Source organism: Phaethon aethereus (genome assembly GCF_964289735.1).
Source record: "Phaethon aethereus genome assembly, chromosome: 26".
Classification (NCBI taxonomy): domain Eukaryota; kingdom Metazoa; phylum Chordata; class Aves; order Phaethontiformes; family Phaethontidae; genus Phaethon; species Phaethon aethereus.
This window is the reverse complement of record NC_138602.1, coordinates 2,637,694-2,653,868: the sequence shown is the minus strand read 5'-3', so window position 1 is coordinate 2,653,868 and position 16,175 is coordinate 2,637,694. Positions and strand designations below refer to the sequence as shown.

Below are 16,175 nucleotides of genomic sequence, written 5' to 3'. Positions count from 1 at the left end.
AGCGCTGCACCACGCAGGTGAGTGGGGACAGTGCCAGCCCTGTCCTGCTCATGTCCCCATGGGAGGCAGAGTGCTCAGCTCTGTCCTTCTCCCCAGCGGTCAGCGGCTGCATCTCTGCTCGGGATCCTTACCCTTGAAACCTCAAGGGCAAGGAGATCCCACTGCTCCTCATCCTGCTGTGCAGAGCAGCAAGGGCCAGGCCAGGGCTCCTCTGAAATGCAGAGCTTCAACCTGGGGAGAGGGACAGACGGACAAGTCAGAGAACAGACAGTGGGTCTGTGGCAGAGGGGACTGGTTAGGTGACAGACGGATGGGCACACAGGAGGATCTGCGGGACTGGGGCTAAATGGGAATGGGACATCCCCAGGAGCACCATCAGTCAGTGCTTGAGTCCTGATAGGAAGCTGGGACAATTTACAGCTCCTGCAGGTGTGGCTGTCACCTCTGTTCCCTCAGCCTCAACACCTGTCGGCAGAGTGGGAACAACCAGGGAGTGCGGGTGGCTCTGAGTGGTCCATGGCGTTAGCTGGGGCCGCGTGGCAGCCATGCCCTCACCTGAGCTATCCTTGGTCATGGCATCCACACCGTGAGCCAGCATGGCTTCAAGGCAGTCCACGTTCCCCCGCATGGCGGCCAGGTGGAACCTGCAGCAAGACCAGGGGCTGCCAGACTCATGTCCCTGTCCCCCAGCCTTGTCCCCAGTGTCCTGGGGATGTGGGCCAGCACTTACGCGGATTTGCCCTCTGAGTCCAGCTTGGTGGGGACCAGGCCCTTGCGGACAAGGAGAGATGTCACCCTCCCAGCATCGTTGTAGTCCACAGCTTGCAGGAGCTTCTCATCGTTCTTGGTCCAGTCCTGGCTCTACAATGAAGCCAAGAGGTGGCTGTGATGGGTGTGCCAACCCCAGGGACAGGCAGGGTGCTGGACTGGGGTGCCTGTCCTCATCCCCATCCCTGCTGTCTGCCACCCATCCCTGTCCCTTGGGGTGGCCATCTCTGGGCCAACTCCTTTCCTAGGTGCTGTGGTGTCCAGCCCTCAGGTATGGAGGGTTTAGCTGGGACAGCTGACAGGGGTGAAGATCCCCTTCAGCCCCCCACCCCAGTTCGCAGCTCACAGACCAGGAGATTTACAGAGCTGCCCCAGTTTAGCTGTGGATGGGCCAGGCTGTGACCAGATAGAATTTGGGAGTGATTTTGCCTGGTTGCCCCTGCCCCAAGGTTTGCCCCTGCCATCCCAGTGACCCAAATACTAAACACAGCCAGCACCCATGAGGTGCCTGAGCCCCATCCCTGCCCAGGCTTCCCCACTGAGCCCATTCCCAGCCCTTCTTTGCTCCCTGCTGAGGAAGGGACCAATCCAGGACCAGCACAGTTGTCAGCGAGAGCAGGTCCCCTGGGATATAGGGGACATGACACTGTCCCCACCCCTGTGCAGGATTGGGAGTGGATGGGGGCTTGTTGATCCAGTGCTCCAGCATGTCTCCATCCCGAGGGAGTAAGCTGCAGCAGGACAGGGTCCAGCATGGGGAGTCCTGAGTTCACCCCACAGCCCGTGACGACAAACCAGAGCTCACGGCAGCCGCGGCAGCAGGAAATGGATGTCACCTTTTGGGAGCTGCTTGCGTCCTGCCCCTTGCCAGTGTGCTGCACGATGCCAGGCACGGGACCTGTGCCACTGTGCCTGCCTGGTGCCCCTGCAGGCCCCTGTGGGCCAGGGGACCCCATCCAGGAGCAGGGAATAAACCAGTCTCCCAGGGTTACTGGGCAAACTGGGAGGGTGGTGCCTACTCCCCCACACACACCCCCCTTGTCATGCAAGGACAAAGCAGGCTGGAGAGGATGCAGCTGAGCCCCGGGGCAGGGATGGGGATGCAGGGGGTCCAGGTGGGGTGGGGGTGGCACGGCTTACCCCGGAGGACGTGACCAAAGGGGACCGGAGATGGAGGACAGGGACATACCGCGAAGGAGGCAGCGGCACAGAGGCAGATCTGCTTCATGGTGTTGAGGAGGAGGTGGCGGGCAGCCATGCATCCCTTGCCCCCCGCCTGGGCGAGGGCAGGCTGGGTCCCCAGGCCGTGGACCCCAGACCCTGGCTCGGTCCAGCATCGCTGCCTGGGCGGGGGCCGGGTCCTGCCGCAGTGGGAGCCGGGATCCGCCTCCCTCCATCCCTCCGTCCCTCCTTCTTTCTCTCCTTCCCTCCCTCCTCAGCATCCAGAGCTCCAGGCACCCCCCATCCCTGCCACGGAGCATGTACCAAGGTCCCAGTCAGGGACAAGCACCCAGGCTGGTCCCAGTTGAAATGGGAGGGGTTGGGTATGGGGCTGCTTTCCCATCACATGCTCAAGGAGAGGTGGCAATGCACCCCCCAAGGGGATGAGCATCCTCCTGCCACACAGATCCTGCTCCCCAAGAAGTGGGGCATGGGACCCCCTGGGGAGTTACCTCCCGCCACAGCCCTGGGGCCAAGGGAGGGGCAGGACCCCCTGCCTGCATCTCAGGGGATCAGCAAACTCCCCTCGGGGAGGGAACCCCAAAATACAAAGGGTCCCCAGGCAGCTGTCCTGGAAGAGCCCTGGGGGCGGCAGGACAGCAGCAGCCTCTTCCCGCTCCCCACTCACAGAAGTGTTTAGGGCAGCGTGGGGAAACTGAGGCAGAGAGCACCTCGAGCAGGGCAGGCCCACAGACTCAACATGGGGGGCTTCAACCTGTGTCCATGTGTCCCCAGCTGTGTGTTCCCAGTGCACACGTCTGGCTGGTGCTGCCATGGGCACTGGGGACAGCACTGGCAACCTCTGCCCAGTGGGGAGGATGGCGAGAGCCCGCGGCCCTGAGCCAGGCTGGTGCTGAATAATTCAGGAGCATCGACATGCTGGTTACACTGGCTGTGGCAGCTGGAAAGCTGTCAGCTGTCCCCAGGGAGGGGACATGGAACCTGCTTCCCTCTCCCTGATGCTGCCTTTTTTCCTTTGCTCTGCCCCACTCCCAATGATGGCCCTGGGAGCACCCTTGGGTACACTGGGAGCTCAATCCCACCAGCCAGGGTGGCACTGCCAACCTCCATGGGGCTGCTGTCCCCACGGTGAGCAGCCACCCCATGTCCCAGGGCAGGTCGCCATGTCCCTGTGACACTGGGGACACCTTGGGGAAGATCCCCATGTCCTCACATCCCCGGGAATCTTGGGTCATCCCGGGGCATGTCCCCATGTCCCTGTGGACATCCCAGGGAAGGTCCCTGTGTCCCCATGTCCCTGTGGATGGCACTCACGTCTGCCTTCTTGAACTTGGCCTTCAGGCTCTTCATGGCAGCTCCAGCCTCAGCCCCGTGGCACCTGGACAGGGGATGGCTGTGCTCGAGGGTCTCTCCCTCACCGATATTGGCTCAGCCACCCCCAGACCCGCTGCTCCCACAGCCCCGTCCTCGTCTGCTGTCTCCCCACCGGCCGCAGCGCCCGGAGCGGGGGGGACCAGACGCCAGGGAGTTGGGTTACGACCCGGCTGCGGCTGCGGTTACAGCTGGCAGCACTGGGCAGCCGGGGGGGCCTCTGGGGTGACAAGCCCTGTTTGGGGAGGGGGTCTGCTTGCACCCCTGAAATGCCCAGAGACAGGAAGTGAGGGGACACAGCACGGCAGGGGCAGGGCCAGGCCCAGAGGGGTGCTGGGGGGTCTGGGAGCAGCAAGGTCAGGCTCCTTGATCCTCTCAGGAGTCTGGGGCTGCAGGTAGTGTGGGGCATGGCCAGGCCCTGACCAGCTGCAACCCCGGGCCCTGACCAGCTGCAACCCCGAGCCCTGACCAGCTGCCACCCCCTGCCCTTGTCAGCACCCCCTGCCCTTCCCTGGCACCTCCTGGCTTTACCGGCACCCCCTGCCCTTCCCTGGCACCCACAGCCCTTGCTGGCACCCCCTGCCCTGCGCCTCCCCCGGGCTGTGATATGGGGCGGGGGGAGGGGGGCAGTCGAGGCCTGGCAGGGTGAGGACAGCCAGCCTCCTCTTTCCCCTTCTCGCCCGGCACAAAGATGGCGGCGGCGGCGCCCTCCCCCGGGCGTGTCCGTACGTGGATCCCGCCCGCCGCGTCCTCCCTGCGTACTTCCGCCCGCCCGCGGGGCTGGCAACAATGCGCGCTCCGGCGGCCGGGGAGGGCCATGGCGGTGAATTACGCGGCGGGCTCTCGCCGTACTCAGACAAGGGCAAGTGCGGCCTCCCCGAGGTGAGCGCGGCGCGGCGGGGCTTCCCGGCCCCACCCGGGGCCTGCTCCGGCCTGGAGGGTTTCCATGGCAACCGGGCCCGCGGCCCCATGGGTGTCTCCCGTGGGAGACAGCACCAGGGACCCTTTTGTGTGTCCCCAGGCCCACCCCGTAGCTCCCTCCTTGTCCTTCCCGGCCCCAGGGCTCCCTCCTTGTCCCCCCAGGCCCACCCCATGGCGCCCTCCTTGTTCTCCCTGGCCCCAGGGCTCCCTCCTCGTCGTTGTCCTCCAGGCCCAGCACAATCCCCCTGTTTTGTGGCACGCCCCCCCCAACAGGGGCTCCCTGCCGTATGGGGACCCTGTGTATTCCCCAGCGGGGATCCCCAGGGGGTGGGTGCGAGGGGCCTGTCCCAGGCACGGTGGGGGTGATCCCAGTCCCATGGCTTCCTCCTTGTCGTTGTCCCAGCCCCATGCCTCCAGCAGTACTTGGGAAGCTCAAAAGAGGTTTTGGGGTGAGGGGACAGGGACAGGCAGAGGTCTGTCCTCAGTCCCTGTCCCCAGGAGACCAGGCTGGAGAAGCATCTTGCAGAAATGAAATCCTGTGCCCATGCCAGGAAGCCGGCAGGGTACACGGTCCCGTCCAGCCACGGCGTCCCCGCATCCCCCACTTCCATGGCTTCTCATGCGGCTCACCATCCCTCAGCCCTGTCCTGTCTGCAGAGCCGCTGGCTGTGCTGGTGACAGCTGGGGTTGAGCACACGTGGAGCAGCACTGGGGTCGCTCCTGTCCTCCCGCTGCCCAGCAGTGCCCCGGAGCCCAGCCATGCCTCGGGCTATCAGCTGCCTGTCAGTGAGAGCAATAAACTCTGCGTTAGGTGTTTTAAGCCCTTACCCTGCATGGAGATGGTTTATACAATGCTGTTTCTCTCTGATTAAATGCTTTTGTCATTGAAGGATGCGAAATCTTTCCTTTCATGGATAAGAGTTGTGGTTTACTGAGCCCTTGCATCGGGAGGTGTGTAGGATCAGACCCTGCATTTCTCCATTCCCATGGTGGTTTGTCTCTTCTGCTCAGATTTTTGACCCGCCGGAGGAACTGGAGAGGAAGGTGCGGAAGCTGGCAGACTTGATCAGGAGTTCCTCCAATGTGGTGTTTCACACGGGGGCCGGAATCAGCACCGCCTCGGGATTCCCGACTTCAGGTAAGGGTGGTGGGCAGCAGGCGAGGGGTTGGGATGATGGAACCTCCTCCGAGTGTGTCTCACATCTTGTAAGGCTCTGGACTGCCTTCCTGCTCCTCCAGCCAGACCTACTCCATCCCTCCTGTCTGGTCCTGGATCCAGCTGAATATACCCTTTCCCTCTTGCACACCCATTTGACGTTAAGCCATGCCCACAGAAGCCCTACATGCGCTCTGCTTGCATCAACGACAAAAATCACTGATGATCAATGACCTTCATTTAGCAGTGCCTTGCTCATCCTCCATTGGTAGGGCCTGTGGTGCATTTACAACTGTCTTCTCAGAGCCAGAGCTCTCAATTCTCGCTCTTTCTGTCCCCATTGCTGTAGGGGGCCCAATGGTGTCTGGACTATGGAAGAGAAGGGGCTCTCCCCAAAATTCGACACCACCTTTGAGAATGCCAGGCCCTCCAAGACTCACATGGCGCTGCTGGGGCTGCAGAGAGTCGGCATCCTGAAATTCCTGGTCAGCCAGAACGTGGACGGCCTTCACGTGCGTTCAGGATTCCCACGGTACTGCCTCCCCCGCCCTGTCTCCGGGTCCCTCGTGCCTTTCCCAGCCGCTGCCACGTGGCTGTTCTTGCTACTTGATTAGCATGGCCTTGCATGCAAGCATTTGATGCTGGGGCTCGGTTTCCAAGGCTGGCTTGGAAGCTGTCTGCCCACTGATGGGGGAGCAGAAACTGGGATGCACTGGTGTGGGAAGGGGTGCATAAACGGGCTTGAATTTAGAGAAAGGAGGCTATGGAAATAATTCAGAGGGTCATGAAGTCAGCCTCAGTTGGTGCTCTCTAGAAGTACACCCAGAAGCCATTTGTTCACAAGAAAAATAAAGAAGTTTGTGGTGTTGGGCCGTTGCACATTACCACCCATCAGCTGAGTGGCTGGAGCCTTCGGTGCCACTGTGAGCAGCTCGACTACCTGGGGGCTTGTGGCCTGGGGAGTGAGACGTCGGCTTCAAGTAGGGCACGTGCTCCTGGGAACTGGGCTCAGAGCCGCACTCAGGACACACGGTTCTTTCCGCTGCCTCTGTACCCATCCGGAGGGGTGAACGGACAGGAGGGAAGGTGAGAGCATCTGAAACTGTTCCTGCAGGGAGACGTGTCGCCCTGTTTATACCAGCATTGCTAGAGCTGTCTCGGAACACAGGAACTTGTGCTATTTTACAGTTTGCTTAAATTGAATGTCTTGAGAGAAAGTATAGTTGGTACTGCCCCAGTGACGAAACCATGCCTGGGCCCAAGATAGCCTTAAAAAGTATTTTGCCTCTCAGTAAATTTGCAAAACTGCAAGGGCAGCAAGACGGAGAGAGTCCCACAGTTGGAACTGGTCTGACTTACCGGCTGCGGTCTCCAATTTCCTTGCCCGCTGCGCTGAGGTCAGGGATCCTGCGTAGCTGTGTTCCCTCTGCAGGGAGCTGCGACGTGTGGGAGCCGAGGGTACAATATCTCCCCTCCCTGCGTGGGTGGGGACTGAAGCGCGTTTAGCAGCGCAGTGGCTGTTCCAAAGATGTCCTCAGAGGAACCTGCCTTTCCATTAGCACTTAAGGCAACAAGCTCTTTTCCCTTCAAGGAACTTCAGCCTGTTATAAAACCCATTTCCAGCACTTAAGACCAGCGAGCGATTGTCTTGTGAGGCAAACTGCTTGGAGCTGCCTGGAAAGGAAAGGGGAGAGCAGCTGAATTCAAGTAAGAAAATAAAATGAGTTGGGATCAGAATGAGGAGCATGAATGGGACCTCGGAGAAGACATATCTCACAAATGTCTTCAGCCATCCCTGGCTGAGCAGAGATGCTGCCTCAGGGTGGTACTTCCTATTATTAAAAGATCTGAATCCTGGTTCCTGCTCCTGCACTGCATTTGCCCTTTTTAAACTAAATTACCATGGGGAAAAAGAATAGGAAATAATGACCAGAACTCAGCTGGGTTCCCTGCAGCCTGGTGCCACTGGCTCCCGCTTTGCTTTAACACAGCTCTTCTGCATGTGGCATCTGGCGTAAGTACGTGTTGCTGAACTGGGGCCAAAATGAGGGAAATCAAGTCAGTCCTGTCTCCATCCGCCCTGGAGGAGGTTCCCAGTCACCGTGCGGCTTGTGGGAACATAGAAAGAGTGTGGCCTTGTTTTCCTCTAGCTTCAGTGCTTTGAGGTTGGCACGGAGCTCGAGGGGAGTTTTAGTCAAAACGAGTGGCAAAAGGGCTGGAACCATGCAGGGACAGAGAGAAACACCGAGTGCTGAGAAAAGCAAAGATCCAGGTTACTACTGGGCGCAGAGAAGATTTGAGGCTGGATGAGAACAGGGGCAAGAATTGGTGCTGCAGATGGAAACATTTAAAAATTAAAAGCCAGGACATGCTGTCCCTCCCCTTAGTCCCAATTGTTTGCCATAGCATAGTACTTTCATGATGGAGATGAAACCATGGTGCAGAAGGCCTCTCTGCCAGGAGTTCTCACCAGGATCTGAACATGTCCTCTGGGAGGACATGCCCCACAAGAGGGACAGCTCTGCCCAAACTCCCTTTGAACAGTATTTCTTGCGTTAAATGCACAAAGCAGTGCTCAGTGTGCTGTAGTTTTGCCAGCGGCTGCTTGCCCTGCATGTGATGGCCCCATGCTCGGTGGTGGTCCCATGCTCGGTGGCCGGACCAGCGGTCTTCTCTGTTTTACCGACTGCCTCCCTGCAGCAAGGCCAAGCTGTTTTGTGGCACTCAGTGCCCTCAGAGCCTGCCCGGCCCTGGTGCCTTGGTCCGATGCAGCCATATTTGTCTGTAACTAATATAATTCCCCCTCAGTGCTGACCATGTGCTGGGCACTGTCCCCAGGCCGTGGCAGAGGGTCTCTGCCACCCCACGTCACCTGGCAGTTCTGGTTCAGCAGAGCTGGAAAGTGGGGAAGCCCTTGAGGTGCAGGGCCCTCAGCAAGGAGGGGGGGTTGGGGCAGCTTTCCTTGTTGCCCCAAGGCTCTCCATCCTTCCCCAGCTCACCTCTGCCATTTCTCCCACAGGGACAAGTTAGCTGAGCTCCACGGGAACATGTTTGTGGAAGAGTGCGTGAAATGTGGCAAGTACGTGAGCCCTGAGCCTGGGGAGGGGGCCTGCGGGGTGGGGGCTTGGTTGCTGTCCTTGGGGAGTGATGGAGGCCCCTGCACGTGCCGTGGGGCTGTCTGCCTGGTGAGTCTCTAGCACAGTGTGCGTGGAGTCATGGATGGATCTGTCCATCTGAATCCTAAACCCCGTCAAATTGTGGGAAATGAACATTCTGGGAATTCTCCATTGCCTGGGAGGTCCTCGGCAAATCCTGCTCCTCGTGGCAAGGTGGATGTGCCAGCAGGGCTGCCTGCAGCAGGGTCTGTGCCTGCCAGCTGGAGAGAGGAGTGGAGATGGCTACAAGCTCGGTTTTCCATCCCTGTTTGTGGCAGACCTCTGGGGCTGTTGGTCAGAGCTGCTGTCAGCTGCGCCCGGTTAGAGACGCAGGCCAAGATCGATGAAGGGCTGAGGTGCTCCACTCATTGCTTGTGGCTCTGAGCCATCACCTGTTTCCTCCAGTGTGCTGTAAGCTGTGCCATATTGGCAGGGGGGCATTCCACACCACCTCCCTGCGTGTTTTGGCCCCGAACAGCACCGTCTCTCTTGCAGGCAGTACGTGCGGGACACAGTCGTGGGCAGCATGGGGCTGAAGCCAACAGGCAGGTTGTGCAGCGTCACCAAAGCCCGGGGGCTGCGGGCCTGCAGGTACGTCTGCTGGGACGCTGGATGGGGGCTCCCGAGGGGACGTGGGGTGGCAGGGACCCATTCACCTGAGCGAGCGGCTCTGGTGCGCAGGCTTGGCTTTGCAGGGTAGGGCCAACGGTCCCTCCAGCTCAGGTGGAGAAGCAGTGGGTGTAGGGGAGGATCTCCAAAAGCCCAGGTGGGAAGCCAGCACCCATGTCTCCAAGGTGTCCCAGCCATACAGCCTCCTTGGTGAGCGTCTTCCCACGCCGATAATCTGAGCATGTCCTGGTGCTGGAGGATGCCCTGCTGTGGGCTGGCAGCTCTAGGGAGCCCCTTCCCCTCCAGCAGGATCCGGCCACTGCACTGTCCTGGCGCTGCTTGCGTAGGGCGGCGTAGACAGTGTTTCCAGCTCTGTAGCTGGAGGTACCCTGAGGTGATCTGGCATCCAGACACACACTGCGTGCCCCTCGTGCTTCCTCACCAAGGCTCACCGGGCCCAGCCCCGCTGCTTTTCCCATCCAGGCTGGCTGCAGAGCTGGAACAGCAGAGCCAGGGGCTCTGGGCCGTGGGGCAGAGCTCTGCTGGCTCAGCTCTGATGCTGGGGAGTGAAAGGCATATCCCAGCTCTGAACTGGGATGGCAGAACAGCTGGGGCTTTGGGTGGCGTCACGGCACCAGCCACAAAATCCCTCATGCAGGTGAATTCTGTGCCTTTCCTCGCCTGCTGGTGAGTCCCTTTGGCTTGTCTGGGTTCTCTCTGTGCTTTCACAGTGTTGGGCCAGGGAGAGTGGGACAGGATCTGGGTCACTGTCCCCTCTCCCAGGGCAGCTCTGCTGCCTGTTCTGCCGGGCAGGGGGAAACTCTGGTCCCCATGTGTGTTTTCCAGAGGGAAGTTAAGAGACACCATTCTGGACTGGGAAGATTCACTGCCGGACCGCGACCTCACGCTGGCGGATGAAGCCTGCAGGTACTGTGCTTGGACTCTTCACACCATGGCGGCTGCTGATGCCTGCGGCTTGCGGTGAGACTGCCCAGGCTTCCGTCCTCCGCCAGCACCACGGCGGCCCTCGGGCCGACCCTGCCTGGCTTTGTTCCGTCGTGTTTTGTGCCTTGCAGCCCTGGGGCTGTACCCACAGCATGGCCACACCCAGCCCTCTCCCCAGAAAATGTCCAAGAGAAACCATTGCAAATTCTGACCACAGCTTTGCTTCCCGGCTGGGAAGCTTGGAGGGTCCACACTGGAGCAGGGCAGGAGAAGCAGCCGGCAAACAACCATGGCTCTTTTCCTCTGCCCTGGATGTTTTGTCTCTTCCCTGCAGGAAAGCTGATCTCTCTGTCACTCTGGGGACCTCTCTGCAGATCAAACCCAGTGGCAACCTCCCGCTGATCACGAAAAAGAGAGGAGGGAAGCTGGTCATAGTCAACCTACAAGCAACCAAACATGTGAGTGAGAGTGTCCTTGCTGCTCTGCGCTCAGAGCAATTTGGTCTGTGCTGCTCCTTTCCCCTCGCATCCCTTGTTTCAGCCCTATCACAGGTTAGTCCCCGCACATTGTCCTCTGCCAGGCCGCCAGATAGAAGAGCAGCCTCGCTTAGGAAGCAAACAGGCTGGGCTTCCCTTGTTGGAGAGTTTAAACCTGCAAGTCCCGATAAACGCCTAGAAATGGAAGGTAAATCTTAAGAGCGGAATAAAAACTCAGCCCAAAGCCTGATGCCTCCTCCAGTGAGTTATAGTCCAATGAATAACTGCACACACGTAACCCGTGCCACAGGGCAGGGAGTTCAGTTCATGTTCAGCCCTGGGTTTGGTGCCCTAATTGTCCCAAGTCTTTCAAATAACCGGAGCTGGGGAGTTTCTGAGTTTCTCTCACTAGTGCTCCCTTGTCCCTGTACCACTCTGTCCAGGGCTCGCTAGCCTGGCTCTGCATCCATGTCCCCTCTCTGGGCTGTGTTTCAAGGTGGGGACTGCCTACTCACCCTGACAGAGCCCCGTCAGCCCGCAGCGTAGCCGGGGAGTGGTGCCATGTGAGGTCAGTTTGTTGTTCCACCAGGGATGATGTCTCAGGGACAGGAGCCCTTGGAGCCCGTGTGCAGCTGAGCCATCACCCAGGCGTTGTCCCCACATGCTCCCTGGGAAGGGGACGGTTGTCTCCACACACTATGTTTGTCCCCTAACGCCGTCTTTGCCCTCGCTTGTCCCAGGACAGACAGGCCGACCTGCGCATCCACGCCTACGTTGATGATGTCATGACAAAGCTGATGAAGCACTTGGGGCTGGAGGTCCCGGAGTGGACGGGGCCGGTGGTGGTGGAAAGCGCTGAGCTCACCAAGCCCGAACAGCTCTTCAGATTTGACCCTGGGGCTCATGAGCTGCTGAAGGAGGAGCCCCTCTCGCAGCACAATGGCATGGGTGGGCTGTGCCCTGACCTTGGGACCACGCTGGTGGAGCACCGTGATGGTCTGAAGCAGGAGTGTCCCAGCCCGGATATGGGGCCAACAACAGTGAAGAAGATGAAGCTGGAGCCTCTCCTCACCTGACCCAGACTGTTCCCTGTCTGTCTAGACACTTGTCTGTGCCGCTTTTCCTACCGACTTTTTTTATACCCTTAAACATTGTCTCTTTTTTTATGTAAGTATTAAAGACACTTGAATCGCGTGTGTCAGGGCAGCTGCACTCACCGGCCCGGGAAGGGTGTCGCCTGCTTGAAACGTACCAAGCGTCCGCTTCCTTCTCTGCAAGGCGATGGCTGTGGGGGCCGAGGGACGAGGCTGCTTGGTGCCGGGGCAGCGACACCGGGGGATCGCTGGGGCAGCTGGCGCCACCTCAGATGAAGCTGGGGCTGGGCAGTGGCTGGGCGGAGCCGCTGTGGTCTCCTGGCCAAGATCTGCCCGCGGAGCCGGGACCGCGCGTGCTGGTGAGCTGGGGGGTGGCGCTGGGGGGCGGGAGGGAAGGGGACCTGTGCTGGCCGGATCCTGGCCTGGTGCAGGGCTGGGGGCTGGTGCCCCAGTTCCGCTGCCCCCGCTGCCTCCAGCCGTGTCCACAGCTCCCGGCACAGCCCCAGGCTGGGTCTGGCCACGTGTCCCAGCTCCCTGGGAGCCTGTTGCCTTGTGGCAGCTGGGCTCAAGGTGTTCCTGGCCTGACAGTCCTAGAAGCCTTGCGGATCACTCCATATTAAACAAAAGCAGGTGGATTTTTTCCAAAATACCTTTTATTTAGAGATGAAAATAAAGCTTTAAAAAAAACCCCACAAAACCAAAAACCAAAGCCAGAATAAAACCAACCAGTTGCAACACCAATATCCAACCAGCCCAGGGCCCCTCCAGTCCCCTTGTCTCCATCCTGAGCGACCCCCTGTCCCTTCTGCAACTCCTGCTGCACCCGGGGGCAGGAGCAGCCCCTTCCTCCCCAGTAAGGCCAATGGGAATGGTCTCCTCTTCCCAGTTCAGATACAAGCAAAGCCAAGCAGGTCCAGCATCTGCCTGTGCCTGGAGGCAGATCCTAGAGGGGCCACCCCACGGGCTTGTCCCATAGGGGATGGGGTGCTGAGCCACCCCATCGCATCCCCCGTGGTCCCTGGGTGCTGCTTAAAGCTCCTCAGCTGGCTCCAGCACCGTGAGCCTGCCATGGCCAGCCTTGGTCCAAGCCAGCGGTGCCAGGCCATGATGTGGCGTGGTGCCATCACCCGACGTGGTGTCAGCTCGTTCCCCATCGCCGTGGCTCAGCCCCTCCGAGGCAAGCAGCTGCGTGCCGTTACGGGGGGAGACTTTGTCCGGGCGTGGGGTGAATGTGTGGCCACCGAAGGCTTCGTGCAGAGTCTCGGGGGTTTCGCCCAAGCGCTCCGGCCACAGCGGCTCCGGGGGCTTCTCGTCCCCGGCCTGGGGCTGTGTGTAAACCACGCGGGAGGCGGCCGTATTGTGCAGGGACCTGGAGAAAACTGAGTGCACAGGAGGGTGAGGGCCTGCTCCAGTGCCCTGAGCTCCCAGTGCGGCCCTGGCACTGCCCTCACCTCGCATGGGTCTGAAATCGCCGTCTGCCTCGGCCTTGCTGGGGGCAAAGGGGCTGATGGAGGGGAAGACGATGAGTGCGAAAGAGAGCAGCAGGACCTGGGGGCAGACAGGGGACGTCACCGGGCACAGAGGTGGAGGGGGGCTGGGTTCTGGGACGTGGCTCCCAGGGCAGGGGCTGCCGGCAGAACCAGGACTGTGTCCCTGCATCCCTCCATCCCCGCCGGCGCATGTGCCCCTGCCAGCGCGCTTCCACCCATCCCTCTGTCCTCGTGTGCCTCCCTCCAACCTTGGAGCATCTATCCCTCTGCCTCAGCACACATCCGTCCCTCTGTCCGTCCTTCCATCCACCCCCGCCAGCACACCTCCGGGGGTCCAAGCGTCCCTCCCTCCCTCAAAGCAAGGAGGCCAGGTAGGGGTTTGGGGGCTCCACACACCGCGATGCAGGTTCCCGTCTGCGCTGCCTTGTTGCTTGACTGTACCACCAGGGCCTGGAGCTTCTTCAGCTGCTCCAAGAGGGACCTGGGGACAGGGAGAGCCCGTTAGCCCCTCCTGCAGGTCTGCGCGGGGGGCATCCCAGCCCCATCCTACCCCCCCTTGTCCCCATCCTGCCCCAGGAACACCTACGAGTTCTGTTTCTCCAGGTGCAGGACTTTCCTCTGCAGCTCCTGGTTCTGGGCCGTGCACGCCGACATCCTGCGGGCAGGGAGAGGGGGCCGCTGGGGGGCTGGCCAGGAGCGGTGTGCTGGTCACCAGCCAGCCAGGTGCAGCCCAGGTGCCAGCCCCCGGGGTTGGGGGCAGCCGTGCCCAGAGCAGGGCTGTGGGGTCCGTACCGGCTCTCCAGCCCGTCGATGTACTCCTTCTTCTTCTTGCGGCTCTCCTGAGCTGACTGCTTGTTCCGGATCTTCCGCCGGATCTTCTTCAGCACCCGCTCCTCATACTGGGGGAGACGGGGGGGGTCAGGACAGCCGTTGGGGCTGGGACCCCCCACTCTGCACCCTTCCCAGGTGGGACCCACCTTGGTGAGGGGCAGCTGTGTGGGCAGGGACACCCCCTCCTTCGCCAGCAGCTTCTTCTCGTCCTCCGTCAGCACCAGCTCCTGGAACTGCCCCTGGCTCTGCCTCAGCAGGGAGCTGGGTGCCTGCGGCTGCTGTGGGGCCACGGGTGGGTGACAGGCCTGGGCGGCAAGGTCACCCCATGCCTGACCCCAGGGACCTCAGAGGGCAGGACGGTGCGGGATGAGGATGGGATTGTGGTCCGGGAAGGGACAAGGATGGGACGGCTGCGTGGGGAAGGGGACAGAAATGGGGAGGGGATCGTGATCCAGGAAAGGACAAGGAGGGATGGGGACACAGGGGTGGGGACTCACAGCATCGGAGCTGCCGGAGAGCAGCAGGTCCTTGACGGTGAGGGTGCAGGATGCGGGCGGGGAGACGGCGGGCAGGTCCTGGCTCTCCTCCAGGAAGAAGCCAGGGTGCCACATGTCTGCTGAGGGGAGAGTGGAGGCTGCCAGCGGTCCTGTGTCCCCCTCTGTCCCCAGTGTCCCCAGTGCAGGACCCTCAACCCTGCCATGGCCCCACAGCTACAGTGACTTGCTGCCACCTACCAGTGCAGCGGCCCCAGACTCCATCCCCCCGAAAGTGTCCCTCTGCGCCTGCCCCACCCCCCCAGAACATCCTGCACTGCTTAGCCCACCTCAGCCCCTCCAGTCGCCCCAAAGCTCCCCCCTCTTCCAGTCTCCCCCACCAACACCAGCCTGCCCAGTTCACCCCAGTCCCCAAGCTCTCCCCACTCCCCCCAGCTCCCCGAGTCCTCCAGACCTCCCAGTTCTCCCCAGTCTGCCCAGTTCCCTCCAGTCCCCCAGCTCCCCTAGTTTCCTCACTATCCTCACAAGACCACAGCTATCCCGGCCCTGCCAGTCCCTCCAGTGGCCCCAGCCTGGTCCTTTGCCCAGTCTCTCCCCCATGGCTCACCCAGGTCGATGGAGACCTCGGGGTGCAGGACCTCAGGGCGCCCTGGGAGGGGCAGAGCCCGGCAGGAGTTGCTGTAGGGGTACAGGACCTCACTGGGACCTCCATCACAGCACCCGGGGGGGCTGTCGAGCTGGTCAGAGGGGGGGTCCTCAGAGACCCCGCTGTCGCTGTTGGCTGGGGACCAGCCAGGCGAGTCTGACACTGAGTCCCCGGAGCCCAGGATGGAGCTGAGGAAGTCCTCGCCATCCTGGGCACGCTGCAGAGACACGGGCGACCGTCACCATGGGGTGCCCGGGCAAGGTGTGGGGATGGAGCTCTCCTATCAGACCCGGGGATGAGGTGGGGATGGGCCACCCCAGCCCGGGGACTCACCCCGTCCTCGTGCCAGGCGCCTGGCGGCGTCCCCAGCTCCACACCACGGAGGATCCCATCCTGACGGTCGAAGAGGAGGTCCAGCAGGTCGAGGCTGTTGAGGCTGCCCACGCCAGAGGCCATGGCTGCGGGGTGGCAGGGTCAGGTCCCTGTGATTGCCCCCCCGCCTCCCCTACCCCTCCTAGTTGCACGGCCCCAGGGCCACCCTGAATAGTGGGGTGGGCATGGGCCTGGTGAGAGGGAGCAGGGAGCATGTTTGGGCATGGCCACACGTGTGTGGGACCATGGAGAGGTGTATCTACATGTGTGTGCAGGTGTGACTGTGCGTGTGATCATGTGGATGTGCGTACGGCTGGATGTGTACGTGGCCATTGCTGGCACACGCATGTGCAGAGCTGCGTGTCTACGTGACCACATGACCATGCAACATACATGTGTGTGCCCACGCAGACATGGGTGTGTCAACATGTGCACACACATGTGCTGGCACCTGTATGTGAGCACACGTGGGCACATCTGGCAAAGCCCTATGTGCACACGTGCTGGAGGGAGAGCACAGGCATGCAGGGGGCCAGGGGCACGGCAGTGGGCTGTCCCCCGCCTCCTTCCAGCAGCTGAAACTCCCAAATCCTCTATTTTTTCCCCCAAGAGAACTGCACAGCCAGGGGCTCCCCACAGGCACCCAGCTGCCCCAGCCCCATCGT

At 61.2% G+C, this 16,175-nt stretch overlaps 3 protein-coding genes across 3 annotated transcripts in view; 1 reads left to right on the top strand and 2 right to left on the bottom strand.

Annotated features, from left to right (window-relative positions):
- The window catches only part of ANKRD24 (ankyrin repeat domain 24), a gene marked incomplete at both ends in the record, with an annotated part of 8,176 nt that extends 6,150 nt beyond the window's left edge, over positions 1–2,026 (bottom strand). The window contains 3 exons of the mRNA XM_082011079.1: positions 556–644; positions 731–861; positions 1,958–2,026. Coding sequence (XP_081867205.1) covers positions 556–644; positions 731–861; positions 1,958–2,026 — 289 coding nt within the window. The remainder of the gene's footprint in view (positions 1–555; positions 645–730; positions 862–1,957) is intronic.
- A 2,112-nt stretch (positions 2,027–4,138) lies between these two features.
- Positions 4,139–11,777, top strand: SIRT6 (sirtuin 6; the record flags this gene model as incomplete). The annotated part of the gene is given in 10 exon segments (XM_082011015.1): positions 4,139–4,154; positions 4,157–4,203; positions 5,254–5,359; positions 5,362–5,380; positions 5,748–5,930; positions 8,418–8,477; positions 9,049–9,144; positions 10,009–10,089; positions 10,442–10,565; positions 11,324–11,777. Coding segments are annotated over 10 exon segments (1,068 nt in total). The 3' UTR covers positions 11,660–11,777.
- Positions 11,778–12,653: 876 nt separating this feature from the next.
- On the bottom strand, positions 12,654–15,594 carry CREB3L3 (cAMP responsive element binding protein 3 like 3; the record flags this gene model as incomplete). Its single annotated transcript, XM_082010970.1, has 9 exons — positions 12,654–13,056; positions 13,129–13,225; positions 13,564–13,648; positions 13,754–13,822; positions 13,960–14,066; positions 14,145–14,276; positions 14,496–14,611; positions 15,100–15,355; positions 15,472–15,594. The coding sequence occupies 9 exons, from the start codon at positions 15,592–15,594 to the stop codon at positions 12,707–12,709; spliced, it is 1,335 nt and encodes a 444-aa protein (XP_081867096.1). The 3' UTR covers positions 12,654–12,706.
- Positions 15,595–16,175: the final 581 nt, after the last annotated feature.